The sequence below is a fragment of the Lactuca saligna genome, chromosome 7 (assembly GCF_052625555.1).
Source record: "Lactuca saligna cultivar CGN05327 chromosome 7, ASM5262555v1, whole genome shotgun sequence".
Classification (NCBI taxonomy): Eukaryota; Viridiplantae; Streptophyta; class Magnoliopsida; order Asterales; family Asteraceae; genus Lactuca; species Lactuca saligna.
The window spans coordinates 140,569,415-140,593,349 of NC_136423.1; the positions used below are offsets into that span (position 1 = coordinate 140,569,415).

The following is a 23,935-nucleotide window of genomic DNA, read 5'->3' on the forward strand; positions in this document are numbered from 1 at the left end:
TATTGGATTTTCTGGAAAATACACTCTATCACTTCACAAGGAAAAACGACACATTTTCTCATACAAAACGCTTATGAACTCACAAACTTAATTGTTGACACTTTTTCAAACAACTTGTATTCTCAGATAATCTTTAAAACAGGTAACCACCAGCTTTTGAGGATGGGACGCTAAGGCGTCAAACGAATCTTTTATCATCATATTGTAATTGACTTTTGAAACATGTAACACTTACAATGATGTAACTCTTTCAATTATATTTATGATGGTTATGTTGCTTTCTTTACTATTACTCAATTGTTATGATAATGTACATGACGTCATCCGCCCCCGGACGTTTCCGTCATCCTGGTTTAGGGGTGTGACAAATTAGTATCATAGCCTTGTTTTTAGTGAACTAAGTATATCAAACCACATAAGATATACAAACTATAAATACAATGAGACTAAAACTCTCTGACTAACATTTTTGTACAAGTATACTTTAAAATATTATGATATTTTTATAAAAGTATAAGTACAATCATACTCGCTAGTTCAGTATCGTAATAGTAACAAAACAAAAAATATTGAGATAAGTTGGACACTACGAGTAGGCATCAGGGTATGTAATCAGATCGGGGATGAATATAGCCTGATCAACTATATTTATCCGGTATGTGACCAACATATGCCGAGGAATGGTCATAGTGTAAAACAAGTCTAAAACTTACCAACCCCTCATACCAAGAAACTCTAGAACCAAACATAAAAGTTTAAAAATACTATAGGAGTATTTTTTTTTTGATACTATAAGAACCGTAACAACAATGTTTATGCCTTGATATTTATTAAAACTAGTAGTCGTAAGAAACCTTCTCACCATAATACTGGTCGATCTATAATTGCAAAATGTATACATTAAGGTTATATATAATTAAGATTCTATAAACTTAGGATTTGTGATTATGCTTTAAATCTTGATCCTTATTTGGTTGTGGGCTTAGAGTGGAGTTACTTATCCGACGATCTATTCGATCTTGATTATATACAGGGTGTATACACTAAGTAATTATAGGAGGACCCGGTATGGGTCACGTCACAAAAATTTCATTAAAAATATTTCTATTAAAAATTTATTATCCCTCAGAAATATTACAGAATTATACACTTAAGTTTTTCATATATTTCTCATATCGCTATTCTCGCACAGATGCAATGGCAGGATTTCATATACCCAGAGACCTCTATTTCCATGACCACAGAAATGGTAGTTTGATCGAAGAGGATCCCGAGGAGGATCCTAAGGAAATGATGGAGTAAGAATATGAGGAGGATAATCAGGATGACACCGATTCGGAACCAGGGGTCTACAATCCACCCCAGGCTGTCCAAAACATCACTCCCAGACGGAAATTCTAGGTCCCGATGCCTTGATGGGTGGTAGATTTGAAGAGATAGAGCCAGGAACAGGGCCAGCACCCTACCTACGGTATGGAACGAGGCTTCTACAATCTCGATAGATGAGGATCAGAAGAAAAGGCTCTCCCTCTCATAGCTCGTCGCATCGCTTACCATGGTGAACAAGCAAGGGCATCTGTCAACCACATCATGGAAGTTGGTGCCACCACTGAGGTCACCGCAGTTCGCCTTCGTCACCTGGACGAAGACCATGATCAGACCAGGAACCACACCAAGGCTATTCAGGAGGAAGTGACCGCAACTCGAGCCGAGGTTAGAGACTTTCAGGAACATCAAGCCGCATTAGAAGGACATGTGATAGAAGCAGAAAGTCAAGTGACAGAAGCCAAAGTAGAGACTAGGGCAATGCAAACTTTCATATCTTCATTTCATGGCCCTCAGAGCAACACCCACCAAGAGTAGTGCAAACACTACTCACATTTTAATATAGACTAGGTTTACGAGTAGGCGTTAGTGCTACTCTTTTCTACATATAGATTCGACCTTGCGATTAAGTGACTATACTATTCGAGGGTTCATAATGCTGTCAAAATTTCCCCTTACATTGATGTAGTGTAGACCTGCATCGAGGTCAAATTTTCCAAACACCGTATACTAAATTATATCAATGAAATTGGCATTCATTTTATTTTATTGTGAGTGTTACCACTAATTTCATAACCTTGTATTTATAAATTGGTTACTCATAGTAAACCTATGATTGCTTAGTGTATACATCAGAGTCATATATAATTAAGATCTTATAGACTTAGGATTGGTGAGTCCGCTTTAAGTCATGTTCCTTGCTTGGTTGTGGGCTTAGGGTAGAACCACTTATTTGACGGTCTATTAAATCTTAATTCTATATAACTTGTATACACCAAGTGATTTTAGAAGGACCTGGTATGGATCAAGTCACAGATTTTCATTTGAGGCTACACTATTAAAATTCGTAAGTTTGTTTTACATAGACTTCTATTATGAATTGCTTGCAAGTACTTTAAAGTCAGAACACAATACAAATAGAACCGATATAATCTTGTTCAATGACATCCGAGTTATAACCACTACTGAAGACTTACCATCATTTTGTCTTTAACCTTATGGTAGAAGAATGTCACTGCGCAAATCTAACATGCGTTTCAACAACACCACAACAGCACCATAACCACTGCCTCCACCTCCACAATTTGACCCTGTCGTTTTCCAGGCTGCTGTAACAGTTGTTGTGGCGGCCGCCATGTCACAAATCAGCACCAATGGTACCAGTAGGGAAGGAAGTGGTACTACAAATTCTAACCACGGAGACAATCAGAAATGCACAAGGGAATGTTCCTAAAAATACTTCACTAATGGCAAACCCAAATCCTTCAGTGGAAGCGGATGTGTCATCATTCTAATGCAATGGTTCGATAAAACTGAATCAATCTTTGAAATTTGTGCATGCCCCGAAGCAATAAAAGTCAAATTTGCAGCTTGCACTTTCTCTGACAGGGCCCTTACCTGGTTGAACGGGCAAGTCATTGACCCTCCCACTGGCCAATTCGATAAGCTGTGAGGACTTGAAGATTTTAATGCTAGGAGAGTATTGCCCAAGGGGCAAAGTGCAAAAGCTAGAACAGGAGCTGTGGAATCTCAAAATGACAAGCTCTAACATCGCAACCTATACTACCATATTCAGTGATCTAGCAGTATTGTGTCCCGGGATGGTCACCCCGAAGAGTAAAAAAGTGAAGATATACATATGGGGACTATCCGCCCAGATTCAAGGGAACGTGTTAGCTTCAAACCTGATTACTTTTGACAATGCCAAACGCTTGACCCAGAGACTCATCGACCACAGAGTCCGCCAAGGCATAATGGCCCCCGCCCCCAAGCAAATGAAAGGGGGCGACAATAAAATAAAGTTTTGGAACAAAAAGAAGAACCAACCAGCACAGGACCTTGCCAAGAAACAACAAATTATTTGTTATTCACGCTGCCACTACCCCTGCCTCCCTAACGTCATTGAGATAATATACTGGGAACCTACCTAAATGAAACAAGTTCAACTTTCACCACACAGGAACTTGTCGGGAAAATGCACTACAACAATTACAATAAAAGGGGGCATACAACCCTTTTTTGTAATGTGCCAACCCAACAAATCACCCAAGCCGCCAATGACGGGGTAAGCTGAGCCTGCTACGGATGTGGGGAGACCGAGAATTTCAAAAAAAGAGTAACCAAAGGCAGGAAACACAAATACTGGCGGTGTGGGAGGAGTTTTAGCCATAAGGCATGAAGAAGCAGTTGAAGACCCCATGGTGGTTACTGGTACGTTTCTCATCAATAACTCCTATGCATGCATACTTTTCGATAGTGGAGCAGATAGGGGTTTCGTAAGCCACACATTTAAACACATACTCAATCAAAAACAACACTCACTCAAAGAAATGTTCACAGTAGAAATGGAAAATGGTAAAACTGAAAGTACTAAAGATATGTAAATAGGATGCACTCAAACTTTAAACAACACTCCTTTCAAATTGATTTAATATCGATAGCAATAATAAGCTTTGATGTCATTATTGGCATGGATTGGTTAAGTCTTTACCACGCTAATATCATGTGTTATGCAAAGTCCATTCGCCTTAACCTACCAAGTAATGAAACTCTCACCATTTATGGCGACAAACCCGATGCAAATCTACAAATCGTCTCTTGCATCAAGGCCTGTAAGTATCTATGCAAGGAATACCATGCCTTTCTAGCTCACATGGTGGATAAGAAGTAGGAAGTAAAAGATGTCAAGGATATTCCTAAAGTCTGTAACTTTCCTGATGTATTCCCAAAAGACCATCCAGGAGTACCACCTGCGCAATAAGTCGAATTCTGAATCGACCTAATTCCTAGAGCCACCCCCGTAGCCAAATCCCCATACTGTCTAGCACCGGAAGAAATGCAGGAGTTATCTAGCCAGCTGAACGAACTATTGAGCAAAGGATTCATCAGACCAAGCTTCTTACCTTGGGCAGCACCTGTCCTATTTGTAAAGAAGAATGATGGATCATTCTGAATGTGTATCGACTACCAGGATCTAAATAAACTAACCATCATAAACCGATATCCCCTACCCCAACTTGACGACCTGCTCGAACAACTTCAAGGAGCAATCTATTTTTCAAAAATTGATCTGAGGTGGGGGTACCATCAACTACGAGTCCAAGAGGAAGATGTTTCAAAGATTGCATTCAAAACTCACTACGGTCACTACGAATTCGTAGTTATGCTTTTCGGATTAAAAAATGCACCCACGGTGTTCATGGACCTAATGAACCGCGTATGCAGGCCTTACTTAGACAAGTTTGTGATTGTATTGATCGACAACATTCTGGTCTATTCGTGAAGTGAAAAAGAGAATAGTCAGCACCTACTGCAAGTTTTAGAGACATTAAGGAAGAAGAAGTTATATGCGAAGTTCTCAAGATGTGAGTTTTGGATATGGAAAGTGGACTCACGCTCTCCCTCAAGGATACTCTGGTTATATTGTTGTAGGATTTAGTTCTTCACCCCGAAGGGTACAATTTAAGTAGCTATTGCATTACATCCCTATATTAACTAGTTTACGTGTAGTGTTGTAGTGTTCTCTTGTACTTGAAACTGTATGTATACTTGTGGAGTAAAAATAATTATACTTAAATAATTATTTAGTATTGTACTCTTGTGTTCAGAAAATAGTATTGTATATCATAAACTATATCTATCATAGTTTATATGTTTGTTTAAGCTATGGACTTGATAAAACTGTGTGTTGAATCCCAAACTATACCTATTATAGTTTGCATGTATGTTATGTATTCGATTCACGTATTGTACTGAAAACTTTGCAATTATGGTTGTATGCTGAAAACTTCCCTTATGCTCAACATGTTACAAAAGGGATAAAGTATCTTAATATTTTTCTAAAATGTAGTGATTTCTCAGTTTGTATCAATTGCAAAAGTTTTTAATCTGTTTGAAATCATTTGTATAAAAACACAATAATACTTGCGTTTTACTTGTATCCCCCTGAAAACATTAAAAACAGTAAACATGTAGGGGTATGAATTCACAATTGGCTACGCGTATGTGCTGGACAGCGAGTCAGGAAAGATGACCCTCGAGTTGGTGTACGCGAAATTAATGGTATCCTAATGATAATTAAACACACACATGTATTTGAATTAGCGAAACCATTAATTAAAGTGTTAGAAAACACTTGTTTTTGTGTGAGGAATAGTTACCAAGAGTGTTAGAAATGAAGGGATGGTTCTCGGTTCCAAGGGGTTTGCAACTGACCACGAGTTTACGGCCGAACACGGGTTTACAACTGAACATAGGTCGTAAACAAGTTCCTGGTTAATGGAGTTCTTGGTTACTTGAAGATTTGAAGATGTTCTTGGTGAAAATATGAAGATTTGAAGGTTTTTTCTTGAAGATATGAATGTTCTTGGGAGCAACTTGAGAGAGTTTTCGGGTGAAGAAGGTGAGAAATGAAAAATATCTCTGGAAAAAACCTTTATATTGGTTGGGTTTTCAGTCGGAAAAGGATTCTCGGCCGTAAATGGGTTTACGGCCCAGGGGTTTATGGTCGTAAACGCGTGGCTGGACAAGTTTGCTAATTTTTCGAGGGGAATCTTGATTTTTCGAGTGGTTTTGGTTCTGAAAACTTATATAACCTCTAATTATATATTTTAGATTATTTTCTAACCCACAAGAACTTAACGGAACAAATAAAATTCGAAATTTTATTAAACGAAATTGACTTTTGTTGACTAGAAAGTATCGGGTTGTCACATAACGTACACCCCACCTTCCATATGTCCAATCTAAGGAAATATCTGTCTGACGAAACTCTTGTAATCCCACTCGATGAAATCGAGATAAACAAGAGTCTACACTTCGTAGAAGAACCTGTGGAAATCATGGATACGGAGATCAAAAGGACGAAACAAAATCGCATACCAATAGTAAAGGTTCGTTGGAATGCCACGCGAGGACCTGAATTCACATGGGAACGAGAAGACCATATGAAACAAAAGTACCCACATCTCTTCCCTAGCTCATGATTAACCACTGTAGAACTAATTTGAAGATGAAATTCCCTCTAACGGGGGGATGATGTGACAAATGGAAATTTTCTAGATCAAACAAGGTCTAAACTTTAACCATGTACAAGTGAATTTGCAACGTAACTTTGATGCAATAAAACATTCAAAGCCAAAAGAGCATGCTTATATAAGTTAATATATAAATATATACTTTGAAAACCATGTGGTAATAAACCTTTCAAAGTCAATATAAGTCAACATAAGACCATATAAGACAATATAAGACAACGCAAGACAACTCAATCCAACAAAAGTCAAATGGATTACAATGCTTTAGGGATTTTGGTTTTGGGAATAAAATGGCATGAAATTTCGGTTGTTATGGATTAGAATCCCAAGCCTTAGACTGAAATCACCCCTCATGGAAACACCACAAGACCGAAAGCACCTATTTTAAGGCCCGTTAGGATTGATATCTCTTCACATAGACCGAAAACCTTTTCTTGGATGATGTCATGACCAAAATCAACATTTTGATGAGTGTACAAAGGGATTTCAGTCATGCCTTGACCGAAATCACCCCCATTTTGGCCGAAATCACCAAATGGTGGTCAAATGATGCCACTTGATTGGTTAAAATTACCTTCCCAACGTGATAAGTACACATACCAATGTAAACATCAACTTACTGTCACTTTATTTCACTCTTATCCCATATATAAACCACAATTAGGAACTCTTTCACCATTCTTCATTCACAATTAAACAACTTCACCTCACATTCTCTCAAGTCTTCAAACCCATTCTTCCCATTCCTGCTTTCTCTAAAAAACATGACCATCTTCCAAGCTAATTCAAGGATTGTTGATACGACTACCTTCAAGTGTTCTAACTTAAAGATCATCACCACCACCTCGTTATCAAATCGCAAATTCATATAAGGTGAGTTCATACCCCCACAATTTCCAATATTTTTCTATGTTTTTTTTTTTTTTGGGGTAGGGGGGGGGGGGGGCGGAGGGTACAAGTAAAACACAAGAATACTTGTGTAAATATACAAATCGCTTCTTACGTTTTCATATATTTTGTACACTTTACGTGAAAATGCTACGTAAATGCTACTACCAAACATATAAACTCTTACATGCAAAGTCGTTAAGTTACAAAGGTTTTTCATTTTCAATGGAACATACATTTACAAACTATAATAGGTATATTTTGTGGAATATTCACGCTATTTTACCCTTTTTGGACAAAGAAATAATTATATAAAAATTTAATTATTTATACGTTATATAAACACTATGAAAAGGTAAGCCATATATTTACAAGAAAAAATGATTTTTCATACGTAAACTTGTTGATTGACATTCATCTTCCTCTCGAAGGGCTTTGAGAAGAGGGGCAACAGTGAAGATATAGAAATTTTGTGAGACATTTGGCTTCACCATACTTTTAAGTACATAACTTAAGTCATGTATTATAAACCAAAATCCCTTATAGGGATAGCGTGATACTTGTGTATAGATCTATACGGGACTGACAATCTCGCACCTAAACTGTTAGCTACAGTTCGACCGGCAGGTCTGGGGTGACAGATATTGTAACATTCCGACGCCTGAAGAGCACCGCCACAGGTCAACTAGTCGCTAGTATGGTTATAATAACTCACATGAGTATTAACAATACATTTTGGTTACAGGGCTAACAACACATTTAGATAGTATTATATTTCCTAGTACAATACAACGGCCATTTCAAGAAACATGTATTTAAATGGTTTTATGTATATTAAAACTACGTATTATAAATTTTAAGCACAAGAAACTTACACATATCGGTCTTGAGAGTTCTAAGACTACAACTTACCTTAAAGAAAATATCAAATTTTCTGGAAAATACATTATATCACTTCACAAGGAAAAACGACATATTTTCTCATAAAAAACGCTTATGAACTCACCAACTTAATTTTTGATATTTTTTCAAACAACTTGTATTCTCAAGAAATCTTTAAAACAAACAAGCACCAGCTTTTGATGATGGGACGCTAAGGCGTCGAACAAATCTTTTGTCATCATATTGTAATTGACTTTTGAAACATGTAACACTTACAATGATGTAACTCTTTCAATTATATTTATGATGGTTATGTTGCTTTCTTTACTATTACTCAATTCTTATGATACTGTAGATGATGTCATCCACCCCAGACGTTTTCGCCATCCTGGTTTGGGGGTATGACATCATGTCTCACGTTGTGAGAACGGTATGAAGCCAAAACCAATGTTTCAATGTTCTTAATCCATTTAGCCTTCAATTATAGAAGCTTAATGGGACCCTAATGGTCCATAAAAATTCTTGCTTTATAGACATGCATGCACCATGCATGTCCCTCCATCCTTTAAGGTCAAAAGTGGGAATATGGTCTTCAACTCACATGTACGCCTCTTATACTACACCAACTTCCAGATCTGAATGGAATAAGACTCAAAAGACCATTTGAATCCATAAAGTTGTTAACTTTACGGATCTCCTGCACTCCAACAAGATACAACTTAAAGAAATGGGACCAAAATCCTAAATCTAGCCATGAAATGAGATAAAGTTTGACTATTGGAACTTACAAAGGGTCCAATCATGGTAAGAGTTGATGATAAAGGAGCTTCCTTGCAACTTCCACCATAAATGATACTTCTTCTTCTTCTTCTTTCTTCTCCTTTAAGCAATCAAAACACCAAGAATAACCAAATATCTCAAAGAATGTTGAATTTAGGGTTTCCAGATGGCTTAGAGGGTGAGAGAGGCTAAGGGTGTGCAACCCTAGCCTCTTATTCCTTTAAATACCCTAAATATTATTGTTTTAAGTCATCACTTGTCCTCATGTCATGAGCTCTGATACCTCACATTGTGAGACCTCGTGAAGATGTGGTCAACTGGTCAACAATTACTCACGACGTGACCGTCAAATCTCACATCATGACCCCTCTAAAACCTATAAATTTAAGGAATTAAATACCTCAAGGATCTGGATGTTACACAAATTGAACAATCATTTCATTTTAATCAAACCACTATTTTTCAGTAAGGGCAAGGTTGAAATTATGAAGGTTACCCCACTTGAGGCCACGTAAATATTTGGGATGATGATATTTTGCTATAAGACATAGCTGATCCTTTTCTTTTCCAAATTTTCATCTCACTAGAATTTCCTCCCGATTCTTTCTAACGATTAAGTGACTTTATTAAGAGCTTTGAGATTTTGAAGTAATATGGAGGCTCCCAAAGACCCATGTCACAAGGGTGAATCTACCACTAAATAAGAGTTAAGCTTTGATTTGAATCAGTCAATGCTAAAATTCTAATTGTCCGTTTGCTATCTCACTCATTGTACGATGATAATTAAATGAGCAATAATAGAAGTAAAAAAATCAATATATGTAAATGGTATTGTAGATGCTTCGCAAATGAGACTTCGAACAAAATCAACTCAAATATCATAAATTTTGCTTTCATCAAATGTAACCGTAAAACCGAAGAAATGTGAAAACATATAAGGATGAATCCCTCCATAACGAGAATAAAGAGGAATGGTGAAAAAGAATCACCTTTCCTAACCCTTTGGTGCATAGCAAACTCTCTAGTGGAAGAAACATTGATAACGACTCACACTCTTCCGATACAAAGGCAACTACAAATACACCACCTCCACCTACTACCAAAGTGCATTTGTTCAAAGACCGAGTTAATAAAGTTCCAAGCGATGAACCAAAAACTTTGTCTATATCAACTTTAAAAGGAATCATTATGTTTTACCTTTTTTGTCCAACTATAAGTCTCATTAATAATAAACGGACCATGCAAAATATATGGCTCTCTCCACAAAAGCATCTTGTTCTGCTCTAACGACCGAGACATTACTTTACCATTAAAAGAATCGATACATGTTGGCCTTTGACATTCAACCTGGTACAAATTTTTATGCACTTGGTTCAAGTTAGAAAATACTTCAATATACGATATGCTTATACAAACTATGAATTTTTTTGTACAACAATAAATAAAGTTAATTCGAAAATAAGCTCTAAAAATCAATTAAAATTGAAAAAACATCAAGTTCTTGATCGACTGAATGAGAATTTCGGAATTGGTGCTACACTTTTGAAGTTGTATCATGTTAAAAATGGAATATTCTTTAGAAAGTGGAGATATCCAGTCCCATGTCATCAAAGCTTCTTAGGGTCATGTTGTCGAGTATGTGGTTCCTCACCATCACGAATAATTTCTTTTTATTCTATTTAAAAAAAACGTGTGAATATCATTTCTCATCCACTTGAATTCTTGAAATGATATCGAGGAAAAAGGATAGATAGATAATGTCAACAAAACATTTTTTATTGCCATTATGCATACATAAAACGAGTACAAAGTTACAACTCCCTATAGTTATATTTAAAAATTATTTTTATTAATATTTAATCATATATTACAACTCCCTATTGTACATTAAAAATTATTTTTATTAATATTTAATCATATATTACAACTCCCAATTGTACATGTTTTTTTTATAAGAGATATCTCTTTGAAAAGTCGGCGGATGAGGAATTTGATATATTTAGTATTTTACTGCACAACATCTAGCAGCCAGAGATTGGATAATTGTTCGATAATTGAATTCAATCGTTGATGGGTCCATATGAACGTTCTTGTGACTATAAGAGTGTAGTTACCTCGGGTATTGATCCCAAGTTGCACAAGCTCACATGACACATACTCAGTAAGTACCATCATATTTGGTAATTGTTTAGGACATCATAGCCAATATAATCATATCAAAAGAAAATCTTGTCAACTGATATGCCCCAGGATTTTGATCTCGTGACAGGTCCTGCTGTTGTGTTTTTTGCAGCCGTGAATACTAATAAGACCTAATCTCCCTGGAGAGGAGATTAGGTTAAACTACTCTAAGAGAATTAAAATAATTGATTTCAAGTGTGCCTTTATTTCATCCAGAATCACCCTTTAAATAGGGATAGAAAATACTTTAAACATGGAAACTAAAAAACTCAATCCTAACCTTAAATAACTCCCACACCAAAAAGTAAATAATTATCTTAATTTATTTAACTATTCTAAATTCTGGATGCCTCTTTATTCTTCCTGCGATACACCTTACCATATTTAGGGTCAATACCACCATCATCCATAACATTACTCCCTCCCTCCAATTTGAGCTTGTCCTCAAGCTCATAATCAGGATAAGCTTCTAAAAATGTTTCCCGCCTTTCCCAAGTCGCACTATTTTCATCTTCTCTAGACCACTGAATCAGTAACTCAGGAACTCCTTCATACTAACGAGCATGCAACACTTTATAAGGTTGTAGCAAAGTTTTTCCATCAACAAGAGGTGGTAAAGCAGTAAAAACTTCTAGAGGATTTCCTTTGTGGGGTTTTAACAAAGATATATGAAACACATTGTGGATGCGACTACCCTCCGGAAGTGCTAACCGATATGCAACAGATCCAATTCGTTGCATCACTTGGAATGGTCCATAAAACTTTGGTGAAAGTTTGGTGAACTTAGACTTGGCTACAGTGAGTTGCCGATAAGGTTGGAGTTTTAACCAAACCCAATCGCCTTCTTGAAATTCTAGGTGTTGATGGTGATTGTCATAAGTCAATTTCATGCGTTGTTGAGCTTCAGCAAGCCTGACTTTGGCCATAGCTAAAAATTCAGATCTATCAATAAGCATCTGATCCACAGCTTCAACTTTAGAATGACCTGCAACATAATTGAGTAATTTGGGAGGATCCTGTCCATACACCAACTTAAATGGTGTAGTCTTCAACGAAGTATGGTAAGAAGTGTTATAATAGTACTCAACCCATGGTAACCAGGCCACCCATGAGCGAGGTTTATCACCCGTCAAACATCGTAAATACATCTCAACAGTACGGTTGACTACCTCAGTTTGACTGTCATTTTGAGGATGATATGCTGTGGAGAAAGCTAACTGGGATCCAGATAGGCGAAACAACTCTTTCCAAAAGGCACTATGAAACACCTTGTCCCTGTCTGAGACTATCGTTTCTGGCAGCCCATGCAAACGAAAAACCTCCATAAAGAAAACTTTAGCAACAGACTTAGCAGTATATGGGTGTCCCAAAGGAATGAAGTGGCCATACTTAGAATATCGATCTACTACCACCAGCAAGACTGATTTACCTGACACCTTGGGTAATGCCTTGACAAAATCCATTGATATATCCGACCAAACTGACTCTGGAATGGGTAAGGGCTGAAGTATTCCAGCTGGTTGTAGGGTTTCCCACTTGTTCCACTGACACACAACACATTGTCGAAAAAAAACTTGGATGGAAGCCTTCCAACCCTTCCAATAAAAATCACTGCGTATTCGTTCCATCGTCTTCTGTACCCCTTCATGCATGGCATTATGAACCACTGAAATCACTTCGGCTACTAGAGGAGAGCTAGATTTTAAATACACCCGACCATCATGAATGATTAGCCCATCCTTAACAGCCCACTTACTATCCTCAATCCCGTCGATTATCCTTCTTCGCAACTCCCGGAGTTCATCATCCGTTTCAATTTCAACGCGTAGAGTGTCGAATATTTTTGGTTGCAAATCTGACATCAAAAAGAGTTCTTCGGTTTCGTTTTGATCCTCCCTCCTTGACAGCGCATCGGCGGCTCGGTTTAATGACCCCACTCTATATTCAACAGTAAAGTCAAACCCAAGTAATTTGTTGACCCAATGTTGCTGTGGAGAGGTGGTTAGCCGTTGATCAAGCAAAAACTTGAGGCTGTAGTGGTCGGTTTTGATCAAAAAGTGTCGACCCCATAAGTAGGGTCGCCAATGAACCACCGCTTTGGCCAACCCAATTAGCTCTCGTTCATAGGCCGGAAGCTTGTGGTGTCGATCAACCAATTTCCGAATAAAGAAAGACACCGGATGATTGTTCTTCTGCAATATGGCGCCAATTCCACTACCTGATGCGTCACACTCAACGATAAAAGTTGCTGTGAAATTTGGTAATGCAAGAACTGGGGAGTTGGAGAGCGCTTCTTTCAACTGGTTAAAGGCAAATTCGGACTCGAGGCCCCACACAAAACTGTTACGGCGTAACATACTTGTCAACGGACCCGCGATGACCCCGTAATCCTTGATAAACTTACGATAGTACCCTGTTAACCCGAGAAACCCATGCAAGGTTCGAACGTTCTGCGGTTTTGGCCAATCACGAATGGCTTCTATCTTTGTTTGATAGACTGCTACCCGATTTTCACGAACTATGTGTCCCAAATAAGTTACTTCTCGGCTTCCAAAAGTGCATTTAGATCGCTTCTAAAATAAGTTGTGTGCCCGTAATACCTTAAAAACAATTCGAAGGTGAGCCAAATGGTCAGACATAGAGGAGCTATACACTAAAATATCATAAAAAAAAACGAGAACACATTTACGTAGATACGCATGGAAGACTTCGTTCATCAAGATTTGGAATGTCGAGGGGGCGTTGGATAACCTGAAGGGCATCACGAGAAATTCAAAGTGTCCATGGTGAGTGCAAAATGTAGTCTTCTTAATATCGTCCGGAAACATGCGTACATGATGGTATCCCGACATTAGATCTAACTTGGTAAAAACCGACGCACCACGCAACTCATCGAGGAGCTCTTCAACCACCAGTATCGGAAATCTATCTTTCACTGTTTTTGAGTTGAGCTCCCTGTAATCCACACATAAATGCCATGTTTTATCATGTTTTTTTACTAGGAGTACGGGTGAGGAAAACGGGGATTGACTAGGTCTGATAGTTCCACTTCTCAACATCTCTGCACATTGTTTTTCTATTTCACCTTTGAGAAGATGGGGTACCGATAAGGACGGACAGCCACTGGTTCGATGTTGGCCTTGAGACAGATTCGGTGGTCACTGGACCGCGAGGGAGGCAGCCCTTGAGGCGTTTTAAAAATATCTTAAAATTCATCCAAAGGTTCATCTAAATTTGGTTCTAGGTTATCATTTGTGGTGAGAGCTGCCAAGCTTGTTGTGTCGGAGGACTCACCAAACCATTTAATATTCTTCCCGTTAACTGTGAACTCCATTTCCCGGACTGTGAAATCCCATAATATCTTCCCGAGTTGTTGTAGCCACCAGATCCCCAATACTATATCAAACCCTTCTAAGGGAATGGCAAACATATCTGCACTGAATTCAAACCCCTGTACTTCTATTGGAAAATCCCTGCTAATCCCACTACTAGTTATTTGACCACCGTCGGGTAATGCAACTCGGAGCCCGGGTCGGTGTTGGATTGGCACACCGAGCTGTTCCACTGCCCTTCCTTCTATGAAATTGTGGGTGCTCCCACTGTCTAGAAGTACCCAAGGAACCCCATTACCAATCTTAGCCCGAACCTGAAAGGTTTGGTCCTTCTTCTCGCCTCTGATTGCATTTAATGAAATTATGGGAGTATCTTCATCATAGCCCTCCTCCTCTTCCTCATCTGCCATCATAATACAAAACAACTTTGCGCATTTGTGTCCGATTGAGAACATCTCATCGCACTTAAAACATAAGCCTTTGGCTCATATTTCAACCATTTCTGTTGTTGTGAGTGGTTTAAAAGACAGATTCTTAACTTCAGATTTCGTAGTATGGGTTCCCCCGATGTTATTTGATTCCTGATTTTAGTTTTTATATGACAGAGGTGCTCCAAAACTCCTTGGTCGTCCCTCCTCTGCTAGTTTGTACTCAACCTGTCTAGCTAAATTCATGGCATAGTATAATGTGGCGGGTCTAGCAAGCTCTACTTCGTACCGGATAGCATTAGTCAATCCTGCGCAAAAATGCCAAAAACTTTGCTTCGGAGTCACCCCCGTCGTTCGCCTCAGGAACGACTCAAATCCTTCACAATAGTCTTCCACTGTACCTGTTTGCCTTAGGCGGGTTAACTCGCCTAAGGGGTTCATGCTCATCGGAGGTCCAAATCTGATTTTGCACTCTTTTGAGAACTTGAACCAATTCAAGCGGTTCTTCATTCTTCGTAGGTTATGGTACCACCCACTAGCTTGTCCTTGTAGTGAAAAGGTGGCCTGCCTAACCCAAGATTCAGTCGGGGTTTGTTTTTCTTCGAAGAAGTCTTCACATCTTTGCAGCCATTCGATTGGATTACCCCTCCCATCGTATGTGGGAAACTCCATCTTAGCGAATCTCGGTACCCTTCCCCCACGATATCCCGTATCTTCTGTCTCTTCCTAGTCTTTTGATGCCCCATGATCCCTTCTGTTTGACCCTTCCAGTTTGAGGGAGTCCCAATTGTGTTTGAAAGGAAGGGATTCGGCTGTCCGCCATGAATCAAAAACCTTGCTCGATCCTCTTCCTGCTCCATCTTGGGTCAAACCCCTACCTCTTCCAGCCCAGCCTCCTAGGTACGAAAACTTACTGTTTGGATTGGCACCAAAGGTGGCGCCACGTCCCCTGCCACGCACCTGTTCCGAAGGGTCATCGAATTTTTCTAACTCGAACATCTTGTCCACGCTTTCATTGTCTTCTTCTTCTTTGCAATATTTGTTATGGGTTAGGTTTTACAATCCCTCTTCCACTATTGCTTGCTTAGTCTGCAAGGCTGTCATAGCCGCCTTTAAATCATTGGTGCTTGTCTTCAAATCATTGTTGCTTTGTGTTTGTTGGATCATGAACGCTTCTAATTTCTTCATCAGCTCTTCTTGTTTTGTCGACATCATGAGCGGCTCTGATACCAAACTTGATATGCCCCGGGATTTTGATCTCGTGACAGGTCTTGTTGTTGTGCTTCCTGCAGTCGTGAATACTAATAAGACCTAATCTCCCTGGAGAGGAGATTAGGTTAACCTATTCTAAGAGAATTAAAATAATTGATTTCCAGCGTGCCTTTATTTCTTCCAGAATCACTCTTTAAATAGGGATAGAAAATACTTTAAACATGGAAACTAAAAAACTCAATCCTAACCTTAAATAACTCCCACACCAAAAAGTAAATAATTATCTTAACTTATTTAAATATTCTAAATTCTAGATGCCTCTTTATTCTTCCTGCGATACACCTTACCATATTTAGGGTCAATACCATCATCATCCATAACATCAACCTATTCGTTAAGTCAATAACTCTGACAGTAATACTCGATCATGAGGCATTTAATTTACAAGTGATTTGACTTAAGCACACTTAGAATAGTTTGTTTTAATTTATAAACATATAACAATATAAATTATAAATCCTTTAATTTTATTTTGTAGACACTTAATAAAAAGCATTTGTTGCTATCAAAGTTGTTTTATTCGTTATTGTGTTTCACTTTTGCATGTTTTGAACCCATTTCCAGAATATTTAATTATGTAGGAACCTGTAACGCCTGCATATTCGGTCTAATCAGTTTAGGGACAATAAACGTCAAAAATGACTTTTTGATAGAATATTATTTAGAATAAACTAGGGAAGAAACCCTGCTTTGCAGGGTTGGAAACGGATAAGAAAACGACATGATTGGAAATGAAAGTATGTTGCTATTTAGTGCAAATAGATATTTTACTTTATCTATACATCCAAGAGTAAAGAATAAAGATGGATTTCTCCAATTTCATGAAAGATTTCCATTTCTTATTTTTGAGAAGATGCAGAAACAAAAACATGTAAATGGAAAGTACATTGGTATTTAGTGTATTAAAAGATCAACAATCGATATTGTGCAACCAAAGGTGAATGGATTAACATGACAACCTTTGGGCTCCCTGTAGTCCCTGCAAAGTGCAAACAAAAAAATTTATAAACAACACAACATTGGACTTGATGAGCACAATGTTTATCAGTTTGCTAGTAAAACAAACCAATAAAAATAGGACTTTAATTTTTTTTTTCAAGAAGGAAGAACAGATCATTCACTATTAACAATTTATGAGTACTTCAAAATTTCAAATAGACACAAAGATTCATAAATGCTTAACAGACACTTTGGATAGTATCAAGGCAAATGGAGAAAACAAAAATAAACAATGAATTAAGCATGATACTAACTAAAAAAGTTGATAAGACAATCAGAAAATGAAATAACTATTTTGTTGATAAGATATGTCAAAGCAAGTAAAGCCTCCATGATCGATAATTGGATTTTAAACCATCAAAATACAAAAGAAAAATTTGCAAACCGATTGCATTTGGTTTCAAAGTTATGGTAAGTTTAAAAAAAACTTTCAACTATATTTTCATGGTGAAATTGTTTGTGGGAGATAACTTATTAATGTCGATAATTGGCCATTACTCTTTTGCCTCAAAGGACACATAAGAGTGTTTTTACAACGTCACATGCAGTTTCAGGAACTGTTGGCATCATCTCAACATTAGCAACTTCAATGATACTACTCATAATGTAAATCACTAACTGAACTAATAAACATCACAATATAGGGCAAAGACGACATAGTAAAAAACATGATTGAAACAAGAGTAAAAATAAAGGAAAAGAAGTAGAGATGCTAAGAGAAAGTTACCAAAGATTTCAAGAACCATAAGGTTCGATTTTATACGTTCTTGTCAAACCCTTGACTGGTAAAATGAAAAAAAAAACACTTAAAAGAGTGTTGGAATATTGAAAATTTTAGACAAAGATGAAACCATTACCTTTTGTCTGTTTTCAGCAGGTTGGAGCTTTTCGTTCACTGTTTCTATATACTTATGTGTCCCACGTTGTAATTATAGCTTGATTACCTCTTGCATCATTTCCATCTTCTCTTTTGTAATATTCCCACCTCATTTTCAATGGAATTGGCATTCCATTCTTATGTGATTCCAATATGTTGTGATTTTCCCCTGTGAATGTTATTTAGCATTCCTACATAACACAAAAGGTTTATCCATTTATCTCATGAAAATCGTAATTCTTAGTAAAAGAATGGAGAGGTTACTTTAGAGAAATAACAGGTCCTGATTTCATGCAACCCATATAGGCTTTAGGGTCTGTTTAATGCTTATAGAGGGTGGAAGGTAAGATGCCTGCAAAAAGATCATAAATGGCAAATAAGTAATTTTAGCTTTTGAAAACCCCTAAAATGAAAATTTGTCATTGATTCCTGCTTCCTTTGATATATCAAAATCCTTTTGTTCCTGATTTACCTGAAGAACATTGTAAAAAAAAAAAAAGAGATCAAAATAGCCTCATTAATAAGAAATGGAAAAATATAATCTAAAATAGCAGTCTAACTTGGATGTAAATATTAAAGAGACGCATGGGATGAACATTCTAGATACTAGTGGTTAAACTGAAGACAGTTTCAGCAAAGAAAAGGGTTACAATATAAGGACCATTTTGCACCCCTAAACCATAGTATCTAAGGTACCTTGGAGACTTTCTTGAAGTTCTAAAAAGCTCAGGGTATCTTGTTTTGTTGACTTGTATTGATGTGGTTTGTATGAATGAAGGGTCTTTTCTGTCAATTACTATAGCACCATTGCTTACAACCCATTTTTCTTGAAATAAATAGTAGGATGCATGTCCCAAGGCTGTAGAGTTATCGGTATCGAACTGTATGTCATTGCACCTTACTCCTGAACCACCACACTTGATTAAAAAGTTGGTATCTTTAGAAAGTAATAATGATTACAAATAAATAAATAAAGATAAGTTGTTATGAAAATAGTGAAGTGAAGATAAGAATGGAAAGAAGTAATGAGCAACTTACAAGGTGCTGTTGTGTTTTTGTTGCAAGAAAAGTCTCACTGAAGACAGACTAACCCTAGAAAAAAATACTGCAAATAGAAATAATTCTTACTGAAACATTGGAAGAGGAAGGCGATGGAGGAGCCACCGACGCCGGTGAGGTGGCTGTCAAACCAAGCCTTACAAGTGAAGTCAAGGATTAACGATGAATGTGCTTTGTACCCCCCTCCACCAACAACTACACCACCAGATATCGACTCGTGAGACCACTTTGTGGATGCTGAAATGTCAACAAAGTAAAAAAATCATAAATTTCTCCCCAATATATTCAAAAATTAGTGAAATTATCTGCGTTCCTGTTGTTACCTGACCGAGCTTTTCTCGGCACCGAATCACTGATCATCTTATTGGCAACCTTCCAAACAGGCGGTGGCGCAGAGATTGGACAACGACAGAGGTAACATCCGCATATGGAAAAAGAATCAAATACCAGACCGAGGACCATTTGTGGGTGTAGGGCTTACAAAGAGAGAATCGTGAAATTGGACGGGATTCCGTAGTTTGTAGAGTGTGATGACGAAATCCATGGCGGAAGAGCGTTCAGGCGCCGACCATCGATCACTCTGAATAAACATAATTTGAGCCGACGATTGTTAGGCTTGGACTACATCACGGTCGATGTTTCCATCTGAAGGCCTAAATCGTGATGTTTAGGGCTAGAAGTCGTTGCAGACACAATTCCGATCGGTGCTATATAGGTATTAAGGCGGTGGAAGCATTTGTGTAATCATCCTATTGGATAGCAAAGGCGGTGGGGGAAGCATGTAAAGACCACGTAACACAACAGGTGTTACAATAAATCAGATTAAAAAAAATGGAAGGGTTCAATCAAAGCCAAGTCCTGTTCAGGCACTTGTAAATTAGTGTGTATATATATATATATATATATATATATATATATATATATATATATATATATATATATATATATAATAATCTTAACCAAGTCATAATATATATCACAAGGATTTCTTACATATAAAGAACGTTGAAATCCGACTTATAACAAAGAAGTTATGAAACATTGACGTTTTGGGATAAAACCGGTACAACGTCGCGTATCGTACAAATTGAATTTTTGATAAAATATTTTTTAGCCATAGAGATCTAAACGAAAGTCGTATTATACGTTAAACCGAGAACGTGCATAAAAAGAACGTCAAAATCTGACTTCGTTTGAGGAAGTTATTATTTTTCTAAGATTTAGCGTAAAAATACACATCCCGGAAATTGAATTTTAGATCAATTGATTTTTAGCCGACACAATATAAATGAGAATTGAAGATCTCATTGATATGAACTCAATGATATAAAGACAAACGAAAACGGACGTCGGATGACAAAGTTATTAATTTTTAACAGACTTTATATGTCTAAGTCTGTTAAAATATAACTTTAAAAATAAATTCAAAATTAGCCAACAGAGTCTAAACGATAGTGTAGATCCCGTCAATACCTACGTGTGGTTATAAAGAACGTCTAAAACGGAACTTGTATGCGAAAGTTAAGGATTTTAGAAGGTAATTAGTTTTTGTAGTGATCAGCGAGTGACATGTGGCGCGATCTAAGCCACTGCTTCTTCCCCACGCCTTGCCACCAAATGATGAAACTTAGCACACCAACACGTCGTGTAGGGCTCATAAACATGCCATGTTGAGCCATTTCCAACCTATAAATAGAGGCGCAAATCATCCCATTTCTTCACACATTTCCACTTCTCTTCTCCCAAAACACTCCCAAAGACTCAAGGCTTTTCTCTAGCCCTTCTTAGGAGTTAGTAGCGAGTCCCGAAGCGGTAGAAGGCCCCAAGAAGAAGAGATTTCAGCTCAGATGTTCTGCCCGCGCATAGCCCGGTTCTTCGCTAAACTCCATTGTAAGTGAGTTATGCTTACCCTACTTTAAGTATAGCTTATGTTTACGTTCATTATCGTTATTATGAACATATAAAAAATATATGAGAGTATTTTAAACTATACTAAGTGTTATTATAATACCTTTTAATTGCTCGCAGAATGAGAAATCTGGTTTGAAGGGCCACATAGGGTTGTTGGATTTCAGAACAACTTAAATGACAAAATAGTCCCGCCCTCCGGTGTTCCATGTCTGGCCCCTTTCTGTACATAGTAGTTGAAAAGTCTTATTTAACACTTATAAAACAATATTGCTCATAAATCTAGACTAATAATTAGTCGTAATAAATATTAGTCTAAAATCTAGTGATAATGATACTAGGTTTTGTCGAAGGAAAATAGAATTGTTAGAAGCGAAGCGCTGCCCAAGTTTGGAGTCATCACTTTAACAAGTGAGTGCATAGTTACTTTCATGAACATGATTTTAATACAAATATTGATTAAAGTATTAAATATATTTTTTTGTGTGAAATATTTTTTATTGCCTGAAATACGTGTTAAGAGCATATCTGCTAATATATGATGATTTAGGATACAGACAAACCTAAATTAATTGAGATAAATATCGGGTAGTATCTACTTATGAGTGTGGGTGAGATATACATGGAGGGTCCAACTTTAAGCTTTGTCGTTGATCCAAGAACATGGAGTAGACATAGTCATTTGTCCTTAGTCCGAGAGTATGGAGAGGACATACTTATTTGTCATTAATCTGTGAGCATGGATTAGACATAGTCATTTGTCCTTAGTCCAAGAGTATGGAGAGGACATAGTTATTTGTCATTAATCCGGGAGCATGGATTAGACATAGTCAATTCTACCTACTCCGAGAGTATGGAATGGGCATATATATTGATATGAGAGCATGGATTAGACATACTTGATTCGGGAGTATGGATTAGGTAAAGAGGTTAATTTTAGATCCGAGAGTATAGATCGTGTCGTTGTGAGGATCGACAGGGTGGGGTAAAATTGTTTATATGAGGTGAAATTATATATATTATGAGTTCTAAAACACACACACACACACACACACACACACATATATATATATATATATATATATATATATATATATATATATAATAACTATTGGGTTATGAGCAAAACATCAATCTTATGGTGCACATGCAAACCCTAAAGCTTTGGATCTAGGTTTTCTATCTGTACATGCAATAATCATCCAAATCTCGCAAAACCTAGATCTAGCATATCAAAATCGAAATCAACATAAATAAACTAGTAAGAATGTTACCTTTGATTGTAGCTTGATGATCTTGAGCTTATGAGAACCTAGCACCTCCAATGTAATGCCTCTAATGGATCACAAACACCAAAGCAAGTTGGAGAATCTTAGAGAGAGAGGGGAGAGGTAATTTTCGGCTCAATGAATCCTTCTAGGGTTGTGGTCGCAAAAAATTGAATGCCCAAGGGTTCTATATATAGCTGAGCAATTAGGGTTTCAGTCAAACCCTAATTCGGTTGCTTAGTCCTTAAGCAACCCAAAGGATCCTTCCAGAAGGCCCCTTAGACGATTTCTATGTGGGCTCCCACATAGAATTCGTCCATTGCTTCCTTATGGATCCTAAGCCCAACCTTGTAACTATCTTATAATTACAATATCAGCCCCCTTATTTAATTAATCTCTTTTGACCACACAATTAATTCTAATTAATTCTTGACCAATATTAATTAAACAAATATGATTTCTCCTTTAATATATTATTCATATAATATATTAAAAAACCATAATAACCTCTTTCTCCACTATTCATCTAGTTGAGTTTCTTTGGTGAAGGCAACCCAAAAGGACCATGCTACAACCGGGTCAAGTACATACCAAATATAGTTATGGCTTAGGTACCTAATCCAACAATAACATTGTGGGATTGAAATCCCTATGTAACATCCCAAAAATTAAATAAATTTAAAACTTTTCAAAACAACCCATTTTCTAATAGAAGTGTTACAAAACCATTATTTTCAAAACATTATTTAAAATTGGAGTCTCTCAAGAACAAATCAGTTGAAAACCAAGGATGTGTACTGTCACGCCTTCGCCTTGACATAGTCCACTGAAGTACCTGAAACCATAAACCAAAAACTGTAAGTACGAAACTTAGTGAGTTCCCCCAAAATACCACCACATACACGTAATAACAAACAAACAACATGTTGGGTTTGATCATCCTCGGGATGGAATACCACGGACAAAATGCCAATATACAATGGATCCACAACCTATAGAGATTGGATTACCCTCAACCCACAACCTATCGAGGTTAGAATGCCCATACATACTGGGCCCACAACCTATCGAGGTGGTATTATCCCCGTCCCACAACCTATCAAGGTTGGAATGCCCATGCACTATATGTTCAATCAACCATCGGGTTGGAATACCCCAGGCCCCTCAACCATCAGGTTGGAATGCCAATCTATAATAGGTCCTTTCATCCTCGGGATGGAATACCCTCAGGACCATTCAACCATCATTTTGGTATGCCCCCCCAGCCTGTTAGCTTGCGCACAAAGCAATAAAGCCTCAGCCACCGGCCAAATATGTGCACAAATAACAGATAATCATATAACAGTCTACAACCAGTTAGACACATCTACAGATCAATAAGCATAGTATCATCCTATATACCAGGATACCGATCTAACAGATCAGTACAACACAATAGTATACATACTAGGATATTAAATCCAAAGGGCCGGCCTTGGTG

At 37.4% G+C, this 23,935-nt stretch overlaps 1 protein-coding gene across 1 annotated transcript; it reads right to left on the bottom strand.

Annotated features, from left to right (window-relative positions):
* Window positions 1-15,231: 15,231 nt before the first annotated feature.
* LOC145007296 (uncharacterized) lies at window positions 15,232-15,744 on the bottom strand. The gene has a single exon (XM_078966257.1). It carries the CDS (start codon window positions 15,742-15,744, stop codon window positions 15,232-15,234), a length of 513 nt encoding a protein of 170 aa, XP_078822383.1.
* Between the last annotated feature and the right edge of the window lie 8,191 nt (window positions 15,745-23,935).

Excerpts from the sequence above, each read along its gene's own strand:
- LOC145007296 (XM_078966257.1), bottom strand. The coding sequence starts at position 15,744 with ATGGAGTTTCCCACATACGATGGGAGGGGTAATCCAATCGAATGGCTG.